Source organism: Culex quinquefasciatus, chromosome 2, assembly GCF_015732765.1.
Source record: "Culex quinquefasciatus strain JHB chromosome 2, VPISU_Cqui_1.0_pri_paternal, whole genome shotgun sequence".
Classification (NCBI taxonomy): Eukaryota; Metazoa; Arthropoda; class Insecta; order Diptera; family Culicidae; genus Culex; species Culex quinquefasciatus.
The window spans coordinates 70,594,782-70,616,019 of NC_051862.1; the positions used below are offsets into that span (position 1 = coordinate 70,594,782).

The 21,238-nt window shown below is 39.1% G+C and overlaps 1 protein-coding gene across 2 annotated transcripts in view; it reads left to right on the forward strand.

The window, feature by feature from the left end:
- The window catches only part of LOC6035954 (plexin domain-containing protein 2), a 38,776-nt gene extending 23,062 nt beyond the window's left edge, over positions 1-15,714 (forward strand). Inside the window, exons 2-9 of one of the 2 annotated variants that reach the window (XM_038258338.1) lie at positions 6,246-6,886; positions 12,782-12,974; positions 13,038-13,247; positions 13,314-13,468; positions 13,526-13,598; positions 13,657-14,024; positions 14,134-14,142; positions 14,849-15,714. In XM_038258338.1, coding sequence (XP_038114266.1) covers positions 6,246-6,886; positions 12,782-12,974; positions 13,038-13,247; positions 13,314-13,468; positions 13,526-13,598; positions 13,657-14,024; positions 14,134-14,142; positions 14,849-14,917 — 1,718 coding nt within the window. In that variant the 3' untranslated portion in view covers positions 14,918-15,714. The remainder of the gene's footprint in view (positions 1-6,245; positions 6,887-12,781; positions 12,975-13,037; positions 13,248-13,313; positions 13,469-13,525; positions 13,599-13,656; positions 14,025-14,133; positions 14,143-14,848) is intronic. The other variant, XM_038258339.1, reaches the window with a different exon arrangement.
- Positions 15,715-21,238: the final 5,524 nt, after the last annotated feature.

The window sequence follows — 21,238 nt, forward strand, 5'->3', positions numbered from 1 at the left end:
TTGGAGGCTTGTTTGAGATCGAAATATCGCCAAACAGAAAAGCTTATTAAGAAAATTTAACAAGAAATAATTAAAGATCCAATAAAAATAAAAAAAAAGTCAGTGATGCACAAACACTAAATTTTCTGAAACAAAAAAAAAACAATACAAAATGGATGGCGACAACAGGTGTTTCCGGGTTCTTCGTGAGTGCCAAAATGGTATCGATGGGAAACCATAACCAATCATGGTTTGATCAATATCCACCAAATGGTGTCGACTTGACCTGTGGCATCAATATCATGGCCACTCGAAACAGCCGAAATGAAAAGTTTGCTCAATGTTGAGGTCAAAGTCAGCCGATTTGATAGTCTGTTTTGCTCAGTTTTTAATCTTTTGCGAAAATCTTTACTTCTTCATTAGAAATTCACGTTTACGATGCAGTTCAGAGACTTTCACTCTCCAGAGCAGCGTTCTCACGGCCTCAAACAAGCGAAATTCATTGAGTTTCGCCGCCACAAATTGATTCGCCTTATCCAACTACAGTGGCGACCCACAATATCAGCTGATCGTCGTCAGTCGCAACAAACAAAAAACCGGTACGGAAGTTGAAGAAAAATTGTCCGCCTCGAAGACTGATTAGTAGAGCAAATTCATAAAACTCTTTAGCGCGCACTTATTGCTTCCGGTAGCAGCAATTTACGCCATCACCAACGTTGCCTGGCGTGCACGCTAAAGTGAAACTAACCTGGCGCGGGAGGGAAAATGGCGAAGGTGTACATTTCACCCGGCAGCTTTTTGAGACAATGGCAATCGGGGGTTGCAATCTTCGCGATGTCTCTAGTTAAGCTTTTATTGCGATGATGGTGTTGGTGGATGGATAAGTTCAGATGGAAAGTAAGTTGCCTTACTTTCAGTAACAAATAGGGGAAATATACCCTTTCTAATCAAACACCTATCTTCGTCATATGGAGAGTTTGATGCTCGATTAAAACTCCAAAAATTCTATTTAGGTTATAAACTTACCAGCAACGGCACCGCCTCGAGTACGAACGCAAATGTATGACCAAAAAGATCAAATTTAATGCACTTTTGATCATAATGTCTATTTTGCGAGACCATTTCTCATCATTTTGTAGGCACAGTATGTTTTCACTTGCGCTAACGTTTTCATAGCGCTTAAGATATAAAAAAAAACTTTCAACTACCAACTAGGGACCCTAAATAGGGAGACTGGTCGAAGTGAATTTGACGTACCCAAACAGACACGAGTTTGACGTATCCAAACGAGCATTTGCCTTTACGCCCAGCAAAACTTGGCAGTGTTGGCCAGCTCAAAACATACGTTGCCAGATCGATTTAGCAATGTTCGACCAGTCTCCCTATTTAGGGTCTCTACTACCAACATGTTCTTTTGAACATTAGTCACTCACTTTAAAAATAAATCTGAAACATGTAAATAATCAGCAAGCGCCATAAAAAAAACAAACGCGCCAAGTCTTTTGACGTTTGACTTTTGACGCCCATTCCAATCGAAGGCTGAAGAAAACCGAGAAGCGAAGGCAAATAAAGAACAAAGGGTGGCCACCAACACCACCAGCAGCGCATTTTGGAGTGAGCCAGTGCTGGGTACTGAATAGTGGTTCGCAAAACGGCCTCAATATTGAACTGTCAAAGTGGAACCAATTTACTGTTTGCCAAAAGGAGAGAGTATTGTTATCGATCATTAAAAATTGTTTATTTTTTTTTTTTGCTGGAATGAAAAATGTATGGCTTTTGAGGACCTGGAGTTGTGGGGAAGAAAAATTAAGAAAATTGGAGATTTTTTATAATTATGAATGGAAGTTGTTTATGGAGTCGATGCGGTTGTGTCCATCCAGAAGCTGTCTTTATTGTTTGATTCCGTTTTTAAACCTACTGGGATTTAGTGAAAATATTCTCTTGTTGGATCAGCTTCGCTAGAATTAGCAATGTTTTTTTTGCTGGATCAGGAAGAGCTGCAAGATTTCAGAATCAGCCAGGGAATATATCTGCGACATCGCAGAATGACACTCTCGCCGCAGTTCTTCGGCAAAAACCTCTTCTAACCGATCGAAACTTGAAAACATACACAATTTTCCACCAAAAAATGTCGAAAACAAGACAAAATAAGACATGTACTACTGATTATAAAACAACTCATTTACCAATAAAAAAAGTCATGCTTGTGCTTGTACAGCCTGCTGCTTTGTAGATGTAAACAAAGTGGGATCATTCGAAAATCACGTTACGCATTCTCTCTTTTCATCACCCAGAGCCAGTGATGCCAGGAAAATTTCTCTATAAATGCTACTTTTCGTGAGTGCTCGCTAAAAAATTTCATCACAAATGGCAGCACTAAACAGACCCAAAAGAGCGTTGGAAGAAAAACGAACTAAGTTGAAAATAGAAAAATGGGCGTGGCGCAATGCATTCTCCTTTGATTAGAATACATTTGGGAAATATTTTTTTTAAATGCTTTCAAAAGGAAAATAATAACTTTTAGTAAAAGTGAATATAAACAGAAAAATTCACAAAAAGTTGCTCTACTCGTTGGTGTACTTGGTTTTGTAAATATCAAGGAACACTCCAGATTATCCAGCATCATTCAAACACGATTGCTTGAAAGGCTTAAAATGGGTATATTTCCCCTAGTTGATGGCATCAATTTTTTATGTCTTCCTTGATTTTGTTAACGAGTAGTGCTCACTACAGATAATTCATCATCGATATACCTATGGCTTGACACTGATTTTTACACTATCCTACAAATATTGACAAGTATGACTGCGAAGGATGCTTTTAAATATTTAATTCAGTTTTGGTGAAACTTTATAATTCAGAAAAAAAATCGATGGATTTCAAGATATAGTATCGAAATTTTCTCATTTTGAGCAGCTTTTGTTCTACGAAAAACTTAACTTCTCCTATGTATTTTTTTTGTTTCATTTTTAGGATTTTAATTTGCATTTATCATGTTTAGTTTACGTTTGTTTGTTTTTGATAGTATTTGGCTTATTCAAACACCTCCTATCGCTATCTTTTGCCTATCTATTTTTTTCATGTTTTTACAGCAGCCACTTTTTTCAATTTTTGGTTTGTTTTCCACATTTTCTTCTATAGAACGATACCATTATCATTTAAATTGTCATATTATTATTTAATGCATAAGTCTGCTTAACTACAAAAACTACTGCATACTTATTTTCATATAATATAGGAGAAATGTTAGTAAAAACACAGACAAAGTTGACCCCATGGTTGATGGTTCTGAAATCAGGGTCCAGAAATAGTAAATTGATATGAAAATATAATCACTATATGTAAAATACTTCTACGAACATCACAAACAAAACCATTTTTTGATTGAAATATTCTGAATCAAGATTTGAATGTTTTTATAAAACAAACATGGCTGACAAATGGCCAATCGGCTTTCAGAGCCATTTTATCCTCTTTCTTCCCTTTGCCTTCCCCACTGAGCATGGTTATAATCCTGATTTTAAACCCTTTCAGGCCTCTTGGGTCATACTACATATAACCCAAAATTGAAAATTTCCAAAACTAACCTATAATTTTTGTATAGTCGTAAGAATCATTTTCCCATCATTAACCCAAAATAAAAAATGTTTTTTTTTTTTTAAATCAGGCCTTTATTGGTCAAAAAAGAACTTTTCGAATACCATATGTGATCAAAAATGTTATGGGTAATTCTCTACCAACTCACACGAAATCGGGAAAAGTTGCCCCGACCCCTCTTCGATTTGCGTGAAACTTTGCCCTAAGGGGTAACTTTTGTCCCTGATCACGAAACCGAGGTCCGTTTTTTGATATCTCGTGACGGAGGGGCGGTACGACCCCTTCCATTTTTGAACATGCGAAAAAAGAGGTGTTTTTCAACAATTTGCAGCCTGAAACGGTGATGAGATAGAAGTTTGGTGTCAAAGGGACTTTTATGTAAAATTAGATGCCCGATTTGATGGCGTACTCAGAATTCCGAAAAAACGTATTTTTCATCGAAAAAAACACTAAAAAAGTTTTAAAAATTCTCCCATTTTCCGTTACTCGACTGTAAAAAATTTTGGAACATGTCATTTTATGGGAAATTTAATGTACTATTCGATTCTACATTGACCCAGGAGGGTCATTTTTTCATTTAGAACAAAATTTTTCATTTTAAAATTTCGTGTTTTTTCTAACTTTGCAGGGTTATTTTTTAGAGTGTAACAATGTTCTACAAAGTTGTAGAGCAGACAATTACAAAAATTTTGATGTATAGACATAAGGGGTTTGCTTATAAACATCACGAGTTATCGCGATTTTACGAAAAAAAGTTTTGAAAAAGTTGGTCGTCATCGATCATGGCCGTTCATGGTCACCCGCGACAGACACGGACGACGAAACAAAGAGAAACGCCAAAAGTAACTTTTTCAAAACTTTTTTTCGTAAAATCGCGATAACTCGTGATGTTTATAAGCAAACCCCTTATGTCTATACATCAAAATTTTTGTAATTGTCTGCTCTACAACTTTGTAGAACATTGTTACACTCTAAAAAATAACCCTGCAAAGTTAGAAAAAACACGAAATTTTAAAATGAAAAATTTTGTTCTAAATGAAAAAATGACCCTCCTGGGTCAATGTAGAATCGAATAGTACATTAAATTTCCCATAAAATGACATGTTCCAAAATTTTTTACAGTCGAGTAACGGAAAATGGGAGAATTTTTAAAACTTTTTTAGTGTTTTTTTCGATGAAAAATACGTTTTTTCGGAATTCTGAGTACGCCATCAAATCGGGCGTCTAATTTTACATAAAAGTCCCTTTGACACCAAATTTCTATCTCATCACCGTTTCAGGCTGCAAATTATTGAAAAACACCTCTTTTTCGCATGTTCAAAATGGAAGGGGTCGTACCGCCCCTCCGTCACGAGATATCAAAAAACAGACCTCGGATTCGTGATCAGGGACAAAAGTTACCCCTTAGGACAAAGTTCCACGCAAATCGAAGAGGGGTCGGGGCAACTGCTGTGTGAGTTGGCGGAGAATTACCCTTATACAGTTTACTTAGCACTAACTGAACCGATTATGGTCAAATTTTGGCATTCGATTCGGTTTAGGGTCCTATTGATTTTTAAGAAGTTTCGATAAGAAATTCAAAAATGAAGTATAAAAATGTGTTTTCGCAAATATCCAGATGTAAGTAACTATTAGTCTCAAACACCATCATGTTATACATCGATAGGTAGACTTTCCCAACAATACAAAAAAAAAACAGAGATCTGGCAACACTGTCTCAAGTTATGACCACTTAAGTGTTCTTTACTTACTTTTTCGAATCCGGATCCGGATGACCACTTAAGAGCATAATTGCATAAAAGGGGTAAATTTACTCCGCAGTTTAAGGCTCTGGAAGGCATCATCGCCAATCGGCCATTTGGCGGCCATGTTTGTTTTAGAAAAACATTCAAATCTTGATTCAGAATGTTTCAATAAAAAAAGGGTTTCTTTGCGTTGTTTGTAGAAGCATTTTACATGTAGTGATTATTTTTCATTTTAATTTACTATTTTTGAACCCTGAATTCAGAACCATCATTGATAGTAATTGCCCCAAAAGTGAAGGACACCATCTACCACCTTAAATATTTGTCAGGAAATCTACAACAAATGGTTTGTTTAGTGTTAAGCAAACACCATGCGATCACTATCAGTTTGCGACATCTTCTCGGACTTTGCCAGCCAACCTTATCGCATTATTATTATTTTCCCACTACAACTTAAGGGGAATAAGCAGCTAATAACTGCATGAGGCGCCACGCGGGTTAAACAGTCAATCAAACAGATTCCAGTTGTTAAAGTCGCCGTCGTCTGTTGATTATTTGCTCTGTCTAGAATCGGCCGGTTCTGCTCGCTGAGGCTCATTACACGCGCCGTCTGTGTCCAGCCAGATAGTTTAATTGTACTGTTGTACTGGCTGTGAAATGGCGATTGATACGTCTCATTATCACATCCAATGGAAGTGACGGCGGTGTCGGAGCCGCTTTTACTGACAGATTGGCGTTAATTACTTGCGGTACTGCGGTACATGTAAAGAAAGCACTTGACATCCTTATCCAAAAAATAAAAAGATCTGGCATCCCTGTTGTGAGATATCGCCACTTGAGTGGAATTCGTAGAATTTGTATGGTTCAGACTTGCTTTCAATTGATATGCTTTTACTAAACAAACTTTTTCTGCTTCCCTTCTAGATTCCCTCGACCGCGTGAGGCGACAATCAGACCCAGCTAAGAAACCCTCCTCGGCAGAGTCCCAAACGCCAGATCCAACACAAATACCGGGCGGTGGTAAACCCGCGCTCAGCGAGAACAAAACCAGCGCCACAAAGCTTAAACTTCAGAATGAAAACCTCACCGGCAAGAAACCGCTGATCGCGGCCAACGGTACGCTGTACACGTCGGCAGACCACCTGCTCGGTGCCAATGGAACCGGCCAGCGCAAGGACTACACCCTGGTGCCGTTCAAGCCGGGCGCGGAACCCATAACCGTGCCAACTCCAACGGCCATCAACACCTCGCTGGACGTCGCCAAGAGCAAACTGCTCACGAAGCTGACGGCCTCCGAAGGATACTCGACGAACACGTCCACGACCTCGACGACCACCGTCCCGGATCCGCTGAGCGATGCCATCAACATCGACACCGTCGAACGGAGCGAAGCCGACCTGAACACGACGCTGCAGAACTTCAACATCACCCAAACCCAGGAGGACTACCACACGTACTACAACAGCGTCTGGACGACCGATAAGAACGCCAGCGAAGCGTACTGGAAGCGGCTGGACGCGATGAACGTGAGCAGTCTGCTGTCCAACTCGCACCGGAGGGCCACGGTGAGTTCTTACGTAACATGGGGCGCGTCACATAAATTACGAGCTTTTGGCTCTGATAGTGCAGTGCAGTGTGGCTTATCTACCTACGGTTGCAATGTGGTCGGTCGGCCGGTCAGCCGCGGTTTGTTTGTTGTAAATTGTACACAAGCCCCCGGGGATTAAAGCTGGCGAGGGACAGACGGAATGGCAAAACGAGTGTGGTGTTTGTTTTGGAATGTTGAACATTGTTTGGATTGGGTTTAATTCAAACAAATTGGTAGCGTTTCGGTTCGGATATCATGTTGTGGAGGTATCATACTTATTTAATGTTTGTTAACAACACCGTTTTATATTAGGTATATAAACTATAAAACTGTTACTTAATCCACCTTGAAGTTTTTGGGGTCTTTCTCATATTTTTGAAATATAGGTATCCATTAAATTTTATCCAGGCTTCAAATGTTTAATAGAAGTGCTCAAAAGTCCAGAGCAGGGTGTCTTATCTTTTGACCCACGGGCCAATTTAGGGTTTTCTGAAGCCGTGGCTGGCTGAATTTTTATTATTAAATTTTTGGGTGAAGAAAACGATACAAAAAATTAAAATAAAACTTATGCTGTGTTAAAGCAACATTTTATTAAATTTTCACAAAAATATAAGTTTGCAATAAAATACCATTTTTTGTATTTTGGACATACTATGCAATGCATCAACATATTCCGCATTGTTCTCCAGAACGGTCCAACTAATTTGGCTCGTTTTAGGATTGTTTTGTGCCTAAATTTATGCTTAACAAAGTATACTATTGAAAACAATTCAACCATTTCATTGTCTTAAGCATTTCAAGTAAAACATTTTTTGTATTTTTGAGACATCGCTGGACCTATTTTCGACCCACACTCTGATTGGTTGAAATTTCGACAACTCGAATTACAGCGGTTTTACGCCTTTAAAATGTTAGACTTGATCTGGGGGTTGAAAAGAGAGAACGAGTAACGTGATTTTCGAATGATCCCACTTTTTTTTTATTCATAACTTATTTTTATTAGGTCCTTTAAGGTTTTACGACCAGGTTAGGACTGAGGATCAGTTTACAATCAAAATATAAAATAAAAATAAAAAAAACTCATTACACTCCATACTTGGAGATCATGTAACTGACGAGGGTTACTTGGTCCAAGCGGGTCTTGCAGGTTTTAAATCTGCCGATGTACTCGGAGAAAATGCCCCACAGCCCAGCAGAACTGTAGAGCATCTCCCCGGCTTCCTCTTTCGTGGCACCACCGTCTCGGGAGCTTCCTTGGCTTCTTCCTGCGGGGCGAGGTCGATCCTTCGATTTTCCGTCCGGGACTGCACCCGGCAACGGATTGAACGCCGGAACTGCTGGACTCTGCTTCTCCGCCTTCCTTGCCGGCGGTTTCTGTTTCGACGCCTGCTGGCACCTCCGGATAAAGTCCACACGCATAGGGCAGCTGCGGTCCGTGGCTTCGTGGGCTCTAGAGCAGTTGGCACACCACTTCGGCACGGCTTCTTGGACTTTGCACTCGTCCGTCTTGTGGGGACCCCCACAGTTGTTGCACCTCCCATTCAGGTGACAGTTCCTGGTTCCATGACCCAGCTGCAAACAGTTCCTGCACTGGGTCACGTTCGGCCGCTTGTTCCGGTAGGCCTCCCACCGGATGATAGTGCTTGCCACAACTTTCATTACAGAGAGCTTCTTCAGATTGGTGTATCCCTTGGGGAAGACCACAATATACGGAGTTTCGTCCTCGGTGGACTTTTCCTTCTGCTTGATGATATGCACCTCCAGCGCGTCCAGCTTGGGATCCCTATTCAGAAGGTACTTGACCTCGTCCGGTTTCAGTTCATCAGGAAAACCACGAAGAACTTTCTTCTTCTTGAGTAGCTCTTGCAACTTGTCAAAATCTTTGACAGAGAAGCAGGTCACCTTGGTTCCAAATCGGGTTAGTTTGTAAATCGGTTTGAAACCATATTTACAACTTTCCACTATCGCCACGAGCTTGTAAAAATCCGTGGTGTTCTTCACCACCAAAGGTGGTTGCTTTTGTTTACCTGCCGACTGGCCGGGTGGTGGATCCGCCGGGGTGTCCCCTCCTCCTGCTGGGCTGGCATTGTTGTTGTTTTTGTAATCCGCTAGCGGGCTGAACTCGAGGCTGAACTTGTTGTTGTTGAGCAGGGTCTTCTCAACTTTTTCTCTTTCGATACCGATTCCAGTGACCTCGCTGGACTTCTTCCGCTTCCGATTCCCGCGGACGGGATGAAAATCTTCCTCCTCGGAGGATTCCTCCACCTCCATCTGTCAAAAACTTCCAAGCAAGCGAGATGACAACACGAGCAAAACACGTCTTAACTTGTCGCTGGCTGGCGACTGAGTGCCAATGATCCCACTTTGTTTGCATAAAAAAAGTAGAAGGTGGTTCAAGCACAAGTGTGATTTTTTTTGTCTTGCACTTCGATAATTTGTTTCGATAGGGGAGTTTGGGGTAATATGGACAGTGGGGGTAATTTGGACACCCCTTTAAAAATCACGTTTTCTTCGGATATAAAGTGAAAACGGCAATTTAAGTGATAAGGCTAGTACTAGTAATGGCCTAGGAGTATGGACAAACCAAAAAAATTGGAATAGGTTAAGTAGTTTTGGTATAATATGTAAAAGTTTCCAAAGGCCGGTTGGCACTGCCTTAAATTCTAATATTTGAAGGTTAGGAAATAAGGTTTTGCAGGAGTTATATGACAAAAAAGTGGACATTTTTTGTTTAAGGAGGATGCTTGGACGATGCCTGAGATATGTACGTATAAAAATTGTGCATTTTATCCATTTTTATCATCAAAAATCGCAATTTATGATAGAATATGCTATGGGGGTAATTTGGACATGGCTTGTGGGGTAATTTGGACATACCTGAAAGTCTACCTGTCAGGCAACAAAAAAGTAACTTTCATGGTTGGATGAGTTTTTAAAGGGATTTAGATAAATTTAGAGGGATTTAATATGTCAAAACAATCAAAAATGAATGTGAGCAAAGAGAACTTTCACAAAACCCTTATTTTTTAATTTAGATAAATTCATTCCAATATTCGAATTGATGAAAATCTGATTACTGTACATTTGGCGTTCAACAAGACTCTAATGTTGATTGCTTTTAATTAATTTCTTTGACATTTCTAATTTCTATGCTGGTTTACAATAATATTTAAATTTGAAGGGCTACAGAATGTAAAATTAAAAAAAATATATTTTCAGGCTAATAAATTTTATATAAATATTGATTTATATAAACATAAACGATACCTTAATTACTAAAAACAAGTATAGTGTGCCTGATCCAGAATCAATGTTTAAATCATTTCAGTATTAATGATTAAATTATATACTACACTGAACTATTTGTTATCTTCCTATTGAATTATAGTTCTATCACAAAATCATTATTTAAACCTTTGATGAAATATTGTGAGCAACACTTCAAAATATAAAGCAATTACCAAACCAGGTTGAAAGATAAAAAACATGCTCAAAAAATCAAATGTTAAACTTATTCTTCAACATGTGTCCAAATTACCCCACAAAAGGTGTTCATATTACCCCACAAGGTATGTCCATATTACCCCACAAAACATGTCCAAATTACCCCACAAGGCATGTCCAAATTACCCCATAGAGGTGTTCATATTACCCCCACGCAAAAATGTGGGGGTAATTTGACACCTTTAACTTTGCGATAAAAATGGGTTTTTCATCAAAATTTATCGAAATGAATGACATTTTTCCATCAAATATGGTCTCTATTATCCTCTGGTGTCATCCACATTCCTTTATAATATCCATACAGCCCGTAACAGAGCAATTTCCTTAGGGTGTCCAAATTACCCCACACTCCCCTACCTGTTGTGCGTATTTTTTCAAGTTTTTGATTTAGTATGAATTGTTTTGCCCGAGGTTTTGCCAGTTTCTGCACATTACTCCAATTGCGGCCGGATAAAAGAAGTTTCTTCGGGGAGACTTCTTTTCGGGAGACAAAGAAGTGTGTGGAGTTTTGCGAAGACGGTTCGAACCAAAATTTAAGCGTGAGCCTTTTGGACATTTCAAGACGTTTTTTTACAAGAATACAGAGCCGTGCTCACCATTCGGGCGGGAATAATTCATGACGACGACCTCCAGATGGGCACTGACTAGGGAATTAACCCTTACAAAAAATTAACAAACCAAAATTGCTTTTTACAATAATTTCTCAAATGATCGAATACAATACTTGCTGCTTCTGGCGAACAGTAAAATGGTTCCGCGTTTGAGCCGCTCTATTCACCTCCCAGTTCTTGATTCAAAAATTTTCTAAATATTGTTTTCAAAAAGATCGAAAAATGTAACGAGTGGATTGAGAATCGAACCATTAGTTGCAGAGATATCGAAATTAGAAAGTGAAAGGTTTTTTTGGGTGAGACTTAACGTGAAAACGTCCATCATTGTCATGATTTTTCATTCAAAGATATAAATTTTGCGTCGCTTTCAATATTTTCACAAAATTTCTTCAACAAGTTGTTTAAAATATTAGTTATGGTTTATTAGATGAACTCAATCGTTTAGACTAATTTGTTAGGGAATGAGAGCAACACAAAAATAGCAAAAAGCTTAAACAAAAACCACCTCACTCAGTTTGAAACATTGTAACATTTTAAAAGACATGAAGTCTTACGTTGCTTAATTGAATATATAAATAAATAAATAAAATAAAAAGTGCCCTACACATGCTGATTCCTTTTGGTAACGATTATCCCATTCCTTGTAAAGTTATGAAAATCGTCATTAATCAATGATTGCCAACTATTAGTCTTAAAGACGTCAATTACTGTGCCACAAAATTATATAAATTTTGAAGCTCCATTGATTTAGATCAAAAATTCTTTCAGTTGCTTCAAGAAGGTAACAACCGGCACATGCTGATTCTTTTTGGTGCTGAAATTCGTTAAATTGAATACAATACAGAATATTTTGTAGTGATGATCAATTTTCTTCGAAAATGATCAACGGCTTCACCTTAAAAACTTCAATTTTCCTGTTTCTTTTTCTTAAAGCCACTGTTTCCCAGCAACCAGACAATTTTAAATTTCACTTAGACAATGTTATTGCAAATTTTCTGAATTAAAAAAAACAATATGTTCAGAAATGGTCACTCATGGTCACTATTTTTAAGAATCGAAAAACTGCAAATATTTCGCTAAAATGAAACTTTCGGTGGCTACAGCTTGAAAACGGATCCCTTAATAAAAAAAACTGTTGATCAGATATTCATTCAAAAGTTACAGATTTCCGAATATTTACGTACCATTTTTGTATGGACAGCAGTGAAAATTGTATGGAGACTTGTAGAGGTGAACCGATGATACAAAATAGCTTCTTTGGTCATAGAGAAGGCCCCCAAAAAGTTTGAGCCAAAAAAAATAAGAGTAAATTTCATTTCCGATTTGGTAGGGAACTGCTGATGTCCAAAACCGCTAAGTTTAACAAAATCATTATCGTATTTTTTAAACAAGTGATTGCATATCAGCTATACGGGTGTCTAATGCGTTTTCCAATGATTTTTTCATTGAAATCATCGACCTCGGCCAGAGTCGAGGGACAATACTTTGAAAAATATTTGCATCGGCCTTATGTAAAAGTGTTCATCATTCCATCATAGTTTTCATCGAATACAAATGGGATCTTTCCATACAAAATGCTATGAAAATATAAAAAAAATCCATGTATTTAGAAGAAATTTTCTGATATAATTCCTGTATTCGAACTTTTGAGAAAAATGAGCGCACGGAAAAAATAATTGGTCGACTTTTTTTACTTCATTTTTATTACAAAGATTAAAAATAATCAATTAAGTTAATTCTAATCTACTTTCTTTTAGACCGTCCTGCTGACATTCGACTTCCCGTACTACGGCTTTCCGATCCGGAACATCACGATCGCCACCGGCGGCTTCCTGTACACCGGAGATTACGTGCACTCGTGGCTCGCCTCGACGCAGTACATTGCGCCGCTGATGGCCAACTTTGACACCAGCCTGTCCACCAACTCGTTCGTCAAGTTCCGTGATGATGGTAGGATGGTTTCTCTTTGAAACCTGTATGAAATTCTAACGAGACTTTTTTTCTTTCTCACAGGTGAAACCTTCACCGTGGTCTGGGAGAACGTGTCGCTGCAGGATCGGCCCGAGAATGGTTCGTTCACGTTTAGCGCCACGCTCAACAAGTCCGGCGACATTGTGTTTGCGTACAAGACCATTCCCATCGACATCCAGCAGATCTACGACGACAAACATCCGGTCAAGGTTGGCCTGTCGGACGCTTACATCATCGACAAGACCATCTTCCGTGAGTTGCTGTTTGTTGCTTGGGTTGAGGCGTAGATTACTAATTGCTTGTTTAATTTTACAACAGGTACTAAGCAGAAAACGATCTACGAGTACCACCGGGTCAACTTTGGCCGGTCAAAGGTCCAGAACGATACGCTCATCACGTTGTACGCTCAGCCCACGTGCTTCAGCTATAAGGACTGCCAGTCCTGTATGAACCACGAGGGTTCGGACTTCAAGGTGGGGTTTTCCGTTTGATATCAAATAAAGATTACTAAGAATAACTTCTCTTTGCAGTGCATTTGGTGTCCGACGCTGAACCGCTGCTCAACCGGTGTCGACCGTAAACGTCAAGACTGGATCCAGAAGGGTGAGTTGACCAAAATTATTCGCAGAACCTCAGCTAATCCCCCGCATCTCGGTTTAAGGTTGCGACAAAACGCAAATCATGGAGATCTCCGTGTGTCCGGCGCTCGGCTCCAAGGGCAACAACTACGGCGAACCGGTCGAGATCAGCACCGAGGGCAACGACACCAACGGAACGTACCGGCACGAAACGGAGATTCAGCTGTCCAAGAGTGGCACCAACAAGAGCGGAGCCCCGGCCGGGGCCGCCAGCCACGATGACAGCGTCAACAGGGTGCCCGCCTTCCACACCGGCATGGAGCACGAATCGTCCAGCAGTAGCCTGCTGGTGACGGTGCTGGTCATCTGCTGTCTGGTGTTGACGTGCGGCGGCTGGGTGCTGTACGCGTACCGGAATCCGCACACCAAGAGCGGCCAGCTGCTGATCAGAGTGAGTTGAATTACTGTGTTAGGGTGATGAGTTACTGATAAAAATGACGTTGTTCTTCTCTCTCTCGTTTTTTTTCTCCTTGTGCAAAACTTGTCGAAATAATAAAAAGATGCAAAAGGTTTGTGATCACATGAAAGGATCATAATTTAGTTTGACTCATTTCATATTTATCTTTTTTTTGTGGTACTGGCGCGTTTGAAACTTTTTTTTTATTATTTGTATATACAATGTCGCCATCATTATTCACTCCCAGAGAAACCGAAAAGTCAATTTTATACAAGCGAAATAAATTCGCAGAACCACATGATAAGAAATTCGGCCAAATTTTGTAAAAGGATATTATTTATTAGATCTTTTATGAACTAACAAAATCTTTGACTAACTAGATGGTGAAATTTAAAAAAAATAATTTTGAAATATTTTTTTACGTTTTGAATTTTACAAGACATTTTAAACAAGTATAGGAGAAGCATGGGGACCATCCATAAACCACGTGAACACTTTATTTAAATTTCAAGCCCCCCTCCCCTTGTATGGACCGTGGACATTCGCCTACTCGGTTGCTATACCCTCCGATATTTTGGTCCAGGAATCGTCAAATGATAGTTTTTTCTATCAATCATTTAAAAAATGATATTTTTAATTTTAATAATCGATGATTTTCAGACATCAGACCTTCAATTTTTTTCTTGTATGGTTATTTCTCAGTCTTAAATTCACCTCTACAAAATTGTACATATTGTTCATTCATCCATTACAGTTATCAATCCTCAACCGAACAATTTAAATGTTATTAACCCCCCTTTTTTTCCTCCACTTCTCAGTACCGTCCCAACAAGTGGTCCTGGCGGCGGGGCGAGGCACGCTACACGGCCGCGACGATCCACATGTGAGACCGGCGCCAGCAATCTCCCCTGCAGCAGCAACGTCACCCCCAGCACCCGGACTACCACCGGCCGCTGCTGCACCTGGTCGGCCACGAGGAGGAACGTCTGCTGAGCTATCTGTACCACCTGGACGAGGCGTCCGGCTTTGGGCCGGACGGCGGTGACCTGTTGGCCGGCAGCGGACTCGAGGTGTCCGACTACAGCTTTGCACCGTCGGCGGCGGCGGCAGACCTGGGTGACTGAGCGGGGGGACCGAGCGATGAGTGAGAACGGATGAGTGTGATTGAGTGTGGATGAGTGCGTGAGAACCTCTTTGTTACGTTTCTTTTAAATTCTACGCGAAGACAAAAAAAATACTTAAAATCCCAAGAGAGAGCGAGAGAGAGAGAGAGAGAGAGAGTGCGAGTGGTGTCCCTCTGAACTGAAGAGGAGGGACGTGTCCATGGGATGCACCCTAAACTAACTTTCCCTGCCCCCTAACATCACCGAGAAAAATGGCAATTATTTAATTTTTATGTGTTTTTCGTTGTCTATTTCCCTATTCTAACACAGTTGTAGTGATATTTACACCTTTATTTTAGCGAAAAATCTGTCCAGTTGTATTGTGTAAGGAATATAGAATTGTAAATGTTCTTCTTTTCTTCTTCCATTTTCTGTTAGGGTAATTTTAAAAACATATATTTTATTTCGAAAACAACCCTACTTTATACGCTGTATTTCCCCACTCTATCAAATAATGTCATTTAGAATGTAGGCGATTAATCAAAAGAAAAGAAAAAAATAGAAACGTGTGAGTAAAATGACATCAGAAAATCGTCGATTTGATTGGAAGAAAGAGAAACTTGTCGAGGTAACAAAGGAAATGTGATACCGATTCTTTTTAAAGACATTTTAAGGGAAGAAAAGAAGTGTAAGTTATAAATTTGGCCCCCATATAATGTGCAGCGTTTGGCAAACCGTTCCCTCCAAAATTATAACCCTACAAAAACAAACACATACTACTGAGGAGCAGTTTTCCTCGAAACGAGCATTTCCTGAAAAGTTAGATTTTTGTGTATTTTTAAAGCTATACTGAGTCTTTTTAGGTTTTCAATTCTCAATCCTGTTGATTTGACAAAGTCAAACGAAAAGATGTTTTTAAATATTATTATTAATATCTTCACCAAAGTTCCATACACTTTTTTCATCGCTTTTTTAATTTTTAATTTTTTTTATTGGTTTTAGAAGTGACAGTTCGTCCATAAAAAACAGTCGACTTACTGGTTTCGATCTTAGCTATCTCAATATTGTATAATCTATCGTTGTTTTTTCAGTCCCTTAAAAAATCCTACATCGAAGCTTTTTGCCTTTCTTACAAAAGAAAGGTTTAAGGTTTGCTTTTGGAAAAACGCTTTTTTCAGAAATCTAAAAAAATTCGTGCACGGCGAGGAAAATCCTATTACTAAATTGAAGGTTTAGATGCGCTCTTTCGATTGAATTTTGGCCCGAAACCCGGAACTCAATGTCTGATTTTTGAGAGCTCTTTTTCTGAAATACATGGCCGATGTCTGTATCCGCTCTTAAAAATTTGTGTCTTCCATCACTGGAAAACCGCTCGTAAAACCCACAATTTTTAAAAGCCAGATCTGTAGCCGTGGGGTCGGAGACGAACATTTTATTTTTCGATTCACAATTTTCGACCAGTAAATGTGGTCAAAGCCATTTTTAGAGGTATTTTTTGGACTATTTTACAGATAACACTATCAAATTTAAAGGATTCAGTTTCAAACAAAAAACCATTCGAAAACATGCGCCATAAACTGTTTGGGCCCAAAATTTGAAGCTTTTTCAAAATGTATTTCCAGAGATATAGCGATTTTAGTGTTTTTCGTCTTATTTTTACCCTATTTTTTCCTATTAATTTTTTGGATTTATACAAAATCATATACTGAACATCAAATTCAAAGTCCCAGCCCATTCTCGATCGAAAGCATTTGGTATGAATTGTATTCGAGTAAATTTTGGTATTGATCAGACGGTTAGTTCAAAAGTTATAGCTGTATGATTTTTCCCGGCTCGTTCTCGCTCGACAAGTCGTCAAGTCGAAGCTTCAACGCCAGCGCTTCAACGCCAGCGCTTCAACGCCAGCGCTTCAACGCCAGCGCTTCAACGCCAGCGCTTCAACGCCAGCGCTTCAACGCCAGCGCTTCAACGCCAGCGCTTCAACGCCAGCGCTTCAACGCCAGCGCTTCAACGCCAGCGCTTCAACGCCAGCGCTTCAACGCCAGCGCTTCAACGCCAGCGCTTCAACGCCAGCGCTTCAACGCCAGCGCTTCAACGCCAGCGCTTCAACGCCAGCGCTTCAACGCCAGCGCTTCAACGCCAGCGCTTCAACGCCAGCGCTTCAACGCCAGCGCTTCAACGCCAGCGCTTCAACGCCAGCGCTTCAACGCCAGCGCTTCAACGCCAGCGCCCAGCGCTTTTACGCTTGCGCGTTTTACGCTGCGCGTGAAAGTGTTTTTTCTGGCTTCTCATAATTGATCGACAAAGTGCAATAGCGATACATATTTTTTTTAAGTAAATCATAGACTAACATTATAGACTGAGTACCCTTTATTATTTTTCTAATAATGTCAATCCAATATGTTTTTCTTAATTTTATTTTTTATGTCTTGCAACAAATAATGTACTTCTGAAATTTAAAAAAATGGCATTTGAGATTTAGCCTTAAAAGATTCGAAGCTTTAGGTAAAATTCTCACTGGATGGTATCATTATGTTTTTGAAAAAATAATTGCACCAATATATTCACCTCTAGTGATATTAAATCGGGTTTTTTTCTTGATTAAAGCTCGATGAATCCCTTTCTCGATGTTCCCTTGGATTCCATTAACATGGGAGTTTGACATCCATTTGTTTTTGTTTTGCTGTACGCTGCCATGACTCTCACCCATAAGGCCTTCTACAGAGTTGTTTTATTTCATCTGAAATCTGCTTTCTGCTTCTCGCAAAAGTTGTTTATCTTGCGATTTCAAGATGGTCACGTGACCGCCTGACATCGAGCCAACATATTTTGCAGGGACTCTGACAGCTGCCACCAGCGGCTGTGGCGACATTTTAACGACGTTTTTTAGGGTTTTTTAAGGTCCAATAAAAAATATGAGTATTTTGTTGCTTGTTGAATGATGATGACTGAATTGTTGCTACTTTGGTAACACAAAAGTTTAAATCATATAAAAATGCTCTAAGATCTATTTACTCGTTTCGAGGAGGGATGTCCAAAAAAACAGACGATTGAAGTCACAATATTTATTACCTGTACAAAATTTGTGCAACACAGAAAAAAGCAACTATTTAACAGGACAGATTACGAAATCCTCCCATTTTTTTTCTAGACCATAAGACTTTGTGCAACAGGAAGAAGACACGGTGTACTCGTTAGGAGAGCGCACTACAAATCGCAATTTAAAACGCATGTGCAACATTTAACAGAGTGGACAAATATACTAATCCACTCTGGTTCTGCTATTTGATCGCGCTTAGCTTAGAAACAAAGCACACACACACTTAACTGTTATGCAAATATAAATCTAAACGTAAATTAAAACTATTAATAAAATCAATACAGAACGAAACAAACCCAAAAACAACCTATAAACTTTTCCGCCGTTGTCTAAACCTACAAACATGAAAAAAGCCTAAAATATCTTTATAGACTGCCTCTTTGTTCGCTATTTGCACTGTTAGAGAGCGGGTAGTTGGCTTAACTAAGCAAAACAATCATTAAAAAACGAATGCTTTCACAAATGCTGCAAATTGTAGATCTGAATGATACTCAAAACTCACAAGATAAATGAAATCAAGAAAATGAAAACCTACTTTAGAAACGCATTTTGCTCGAAAAAGTAGTAAGTGATAAAACTGCACTGAAGCAAATTCACACGTCAAACCCTTTACACGAGCACACAAAAAAATAAAAAAAATAAAGCTTTTTCCAACAATCATCCACTAGCTTGCGTGAGATTTGCGCCCATTTTAAAGCCTCACTAAATCGAATCAAACAACGGTGTCCGTTCAGACTTTCATAGTGCCTTACGATGATAGAAATTTGGTCCCACTAAACGCGGCGTGACGAGCTTGTGCTCCTGCTTTAAACAAAATAATGCCTAGATTTTTTCCCCTCTCAGAGCAGCAGCAACTTGCATCTTACTAGACTAGAACCATATGCAATTGGTAGCCACGCAACAGTGTAGAAACATATTTAACCCGCCCGCGCGCACATACAACACACGTACACTAGTACTGTTCACACACATGAAAAAAAAAACAACAACAGAAAGAAAGAGAGAACATACTCAAATGAAGCAGACACGTACGTGCAGCATAAAAATGTACTATTACACGAAGAAGAGACAAACAATACACGCAATCTATGCCCAGAATTTTACTTTTAGTGACGATGGAAAGTAACATTAGGTAAACATGGATTATGATAGCCGGATACGGTGGAAAATAGCTAGATTTTTTATGTTATCATAGAACGGAAAGAAATCCCGAAAAATCATAGTGCATAAAAAAGTAGAAAATAATGCATGAAGGCCGCTAAAAAGTCAAATTTGAAGCCCACATACACAGCAAAAAAAAGTTGAATTTTGGAAGGTTGAAAATTGGGTAGGCTGAATATTAACCGGTAGGCCGGGACCGTGGTGTAGGGGTAAGCGTGATTGTCTCTCACCCAGTCGGCCTGGGTTCGATCCCAGAAGGTCCCGATGGCAAATTTTGAGACGAGATTTGTCTGATCACGCCTTCCGTCGGACGGGAAGTAAATGTTGACCCCGGACTAACCTAAAAAGGTTAGGTCGTTAGCTCAGTCCAGGTGTAGGATTCGTCTCCCTGGGTCCTATCCTGGTGGAGTCGCTGGTAGGCAGTTGGACTCACAATCCAAAGGTCGTCAGTTCGAATCCCGGGGAGGATGGAAACTAAGGTGTAAAAAGAGGTTTGCAATTGCCTCAACAATCAAGCCTTCGAACACCTAGTTTCGAGTAAGAATCTCGCAATCGAGAACGCCAAGGCAATGCTGTAGAGTGAATAATTTGATTTTGATTTTGATTTATTTTTTTTTGAATATCAACTCTTTTTCGAGTAATATTACATAAATATAAAAATGTTCGAACGCGAATCAGTTGAACACGGAATGTCAGATCGAGGTGCTTTTTGTTGCGTTAGGTTCGTGTAAGCCCAAGGAAGGTTTATATGCTAAAAAATGGCCACTTTGGTCACTCTAGGAACGATTCCGGAGCATCTGCAGATTGCATGCGAATATTTACGTAAACTCAAATTTTGATCACAGGAGGCTAAATAAGCAAACAAGCTATACGTCAAGAAACAAATAAATGCAAAACGAATTTTGTCGAGTTAGGCTTGTATTACATAATTTTTTTTAAAAATGTGAGCCTGATGAATATTCATCAATTCCTAATATAATATTACACATTTTTTTCGACACAAAATCTGTCACCATTTCCTGATGAATATTACCATCATTTTTTTCGTTGTGGTTTATGCACAATCCCTTAGGTACTTAGGAAAAAGAGACAAATATTTCATAAAAAAGTAGTCCGTTTCGATGGAGGAAAAGTGGAAAACTTGGTCTAAAAATAGATTTAGAAATTTGGTGTCTTCGGGACAAATTATCAGGGTCAATAGGGACATTTTTTAGCATGGTGGACAATAGGGTGGCCTGAATTTTAGAGATGTTCAGAATTTTTATTTTTGCGGGATGACGAGATAGCGTTTCGGTGCTTTCAGAAAAATTGTAGGAAACACCATTCTGTCCAACTTTGCCTACACAGAATAAAAATGATGGCAATATTCATCAGGAAATGGTGACAGATTTTGCGGCAAAAAAAATTATGAATTTTACCCCAGAAAATGATGAATTTTCATCAGTTTTTGATGAATATTCATCAGGTTCACATTTTTACACATTTTTTATGTAATATTACTTAAAAATAGAGGTAATATTCAACCTACCAAATTTTCAACATTCCAAAATCCAACTTTTTTTTCTGTGTAAGAGCACAAAGCTCTATCTTCAAACGGGAAGTTGTTAGAGTCATTTTTGTAATTTAGGTTAAGGTGCTATGAAAAAATAGTTTTTTTTAAATTTATCAACTCAGGCTGATAAATTAACGTGTTGATGTCTTCTAGACATTTGAAAAGAGGGTAAAGTTTGACCTCCCTCTACACAGAAAAAAAAGTTGAATTTTGGAATGTTGAAAATTTGGTAGGTTGAATATTACCTCTTTTTTGAGTAATATTACCTAAAAAATGTGTAAAAATGTGAACC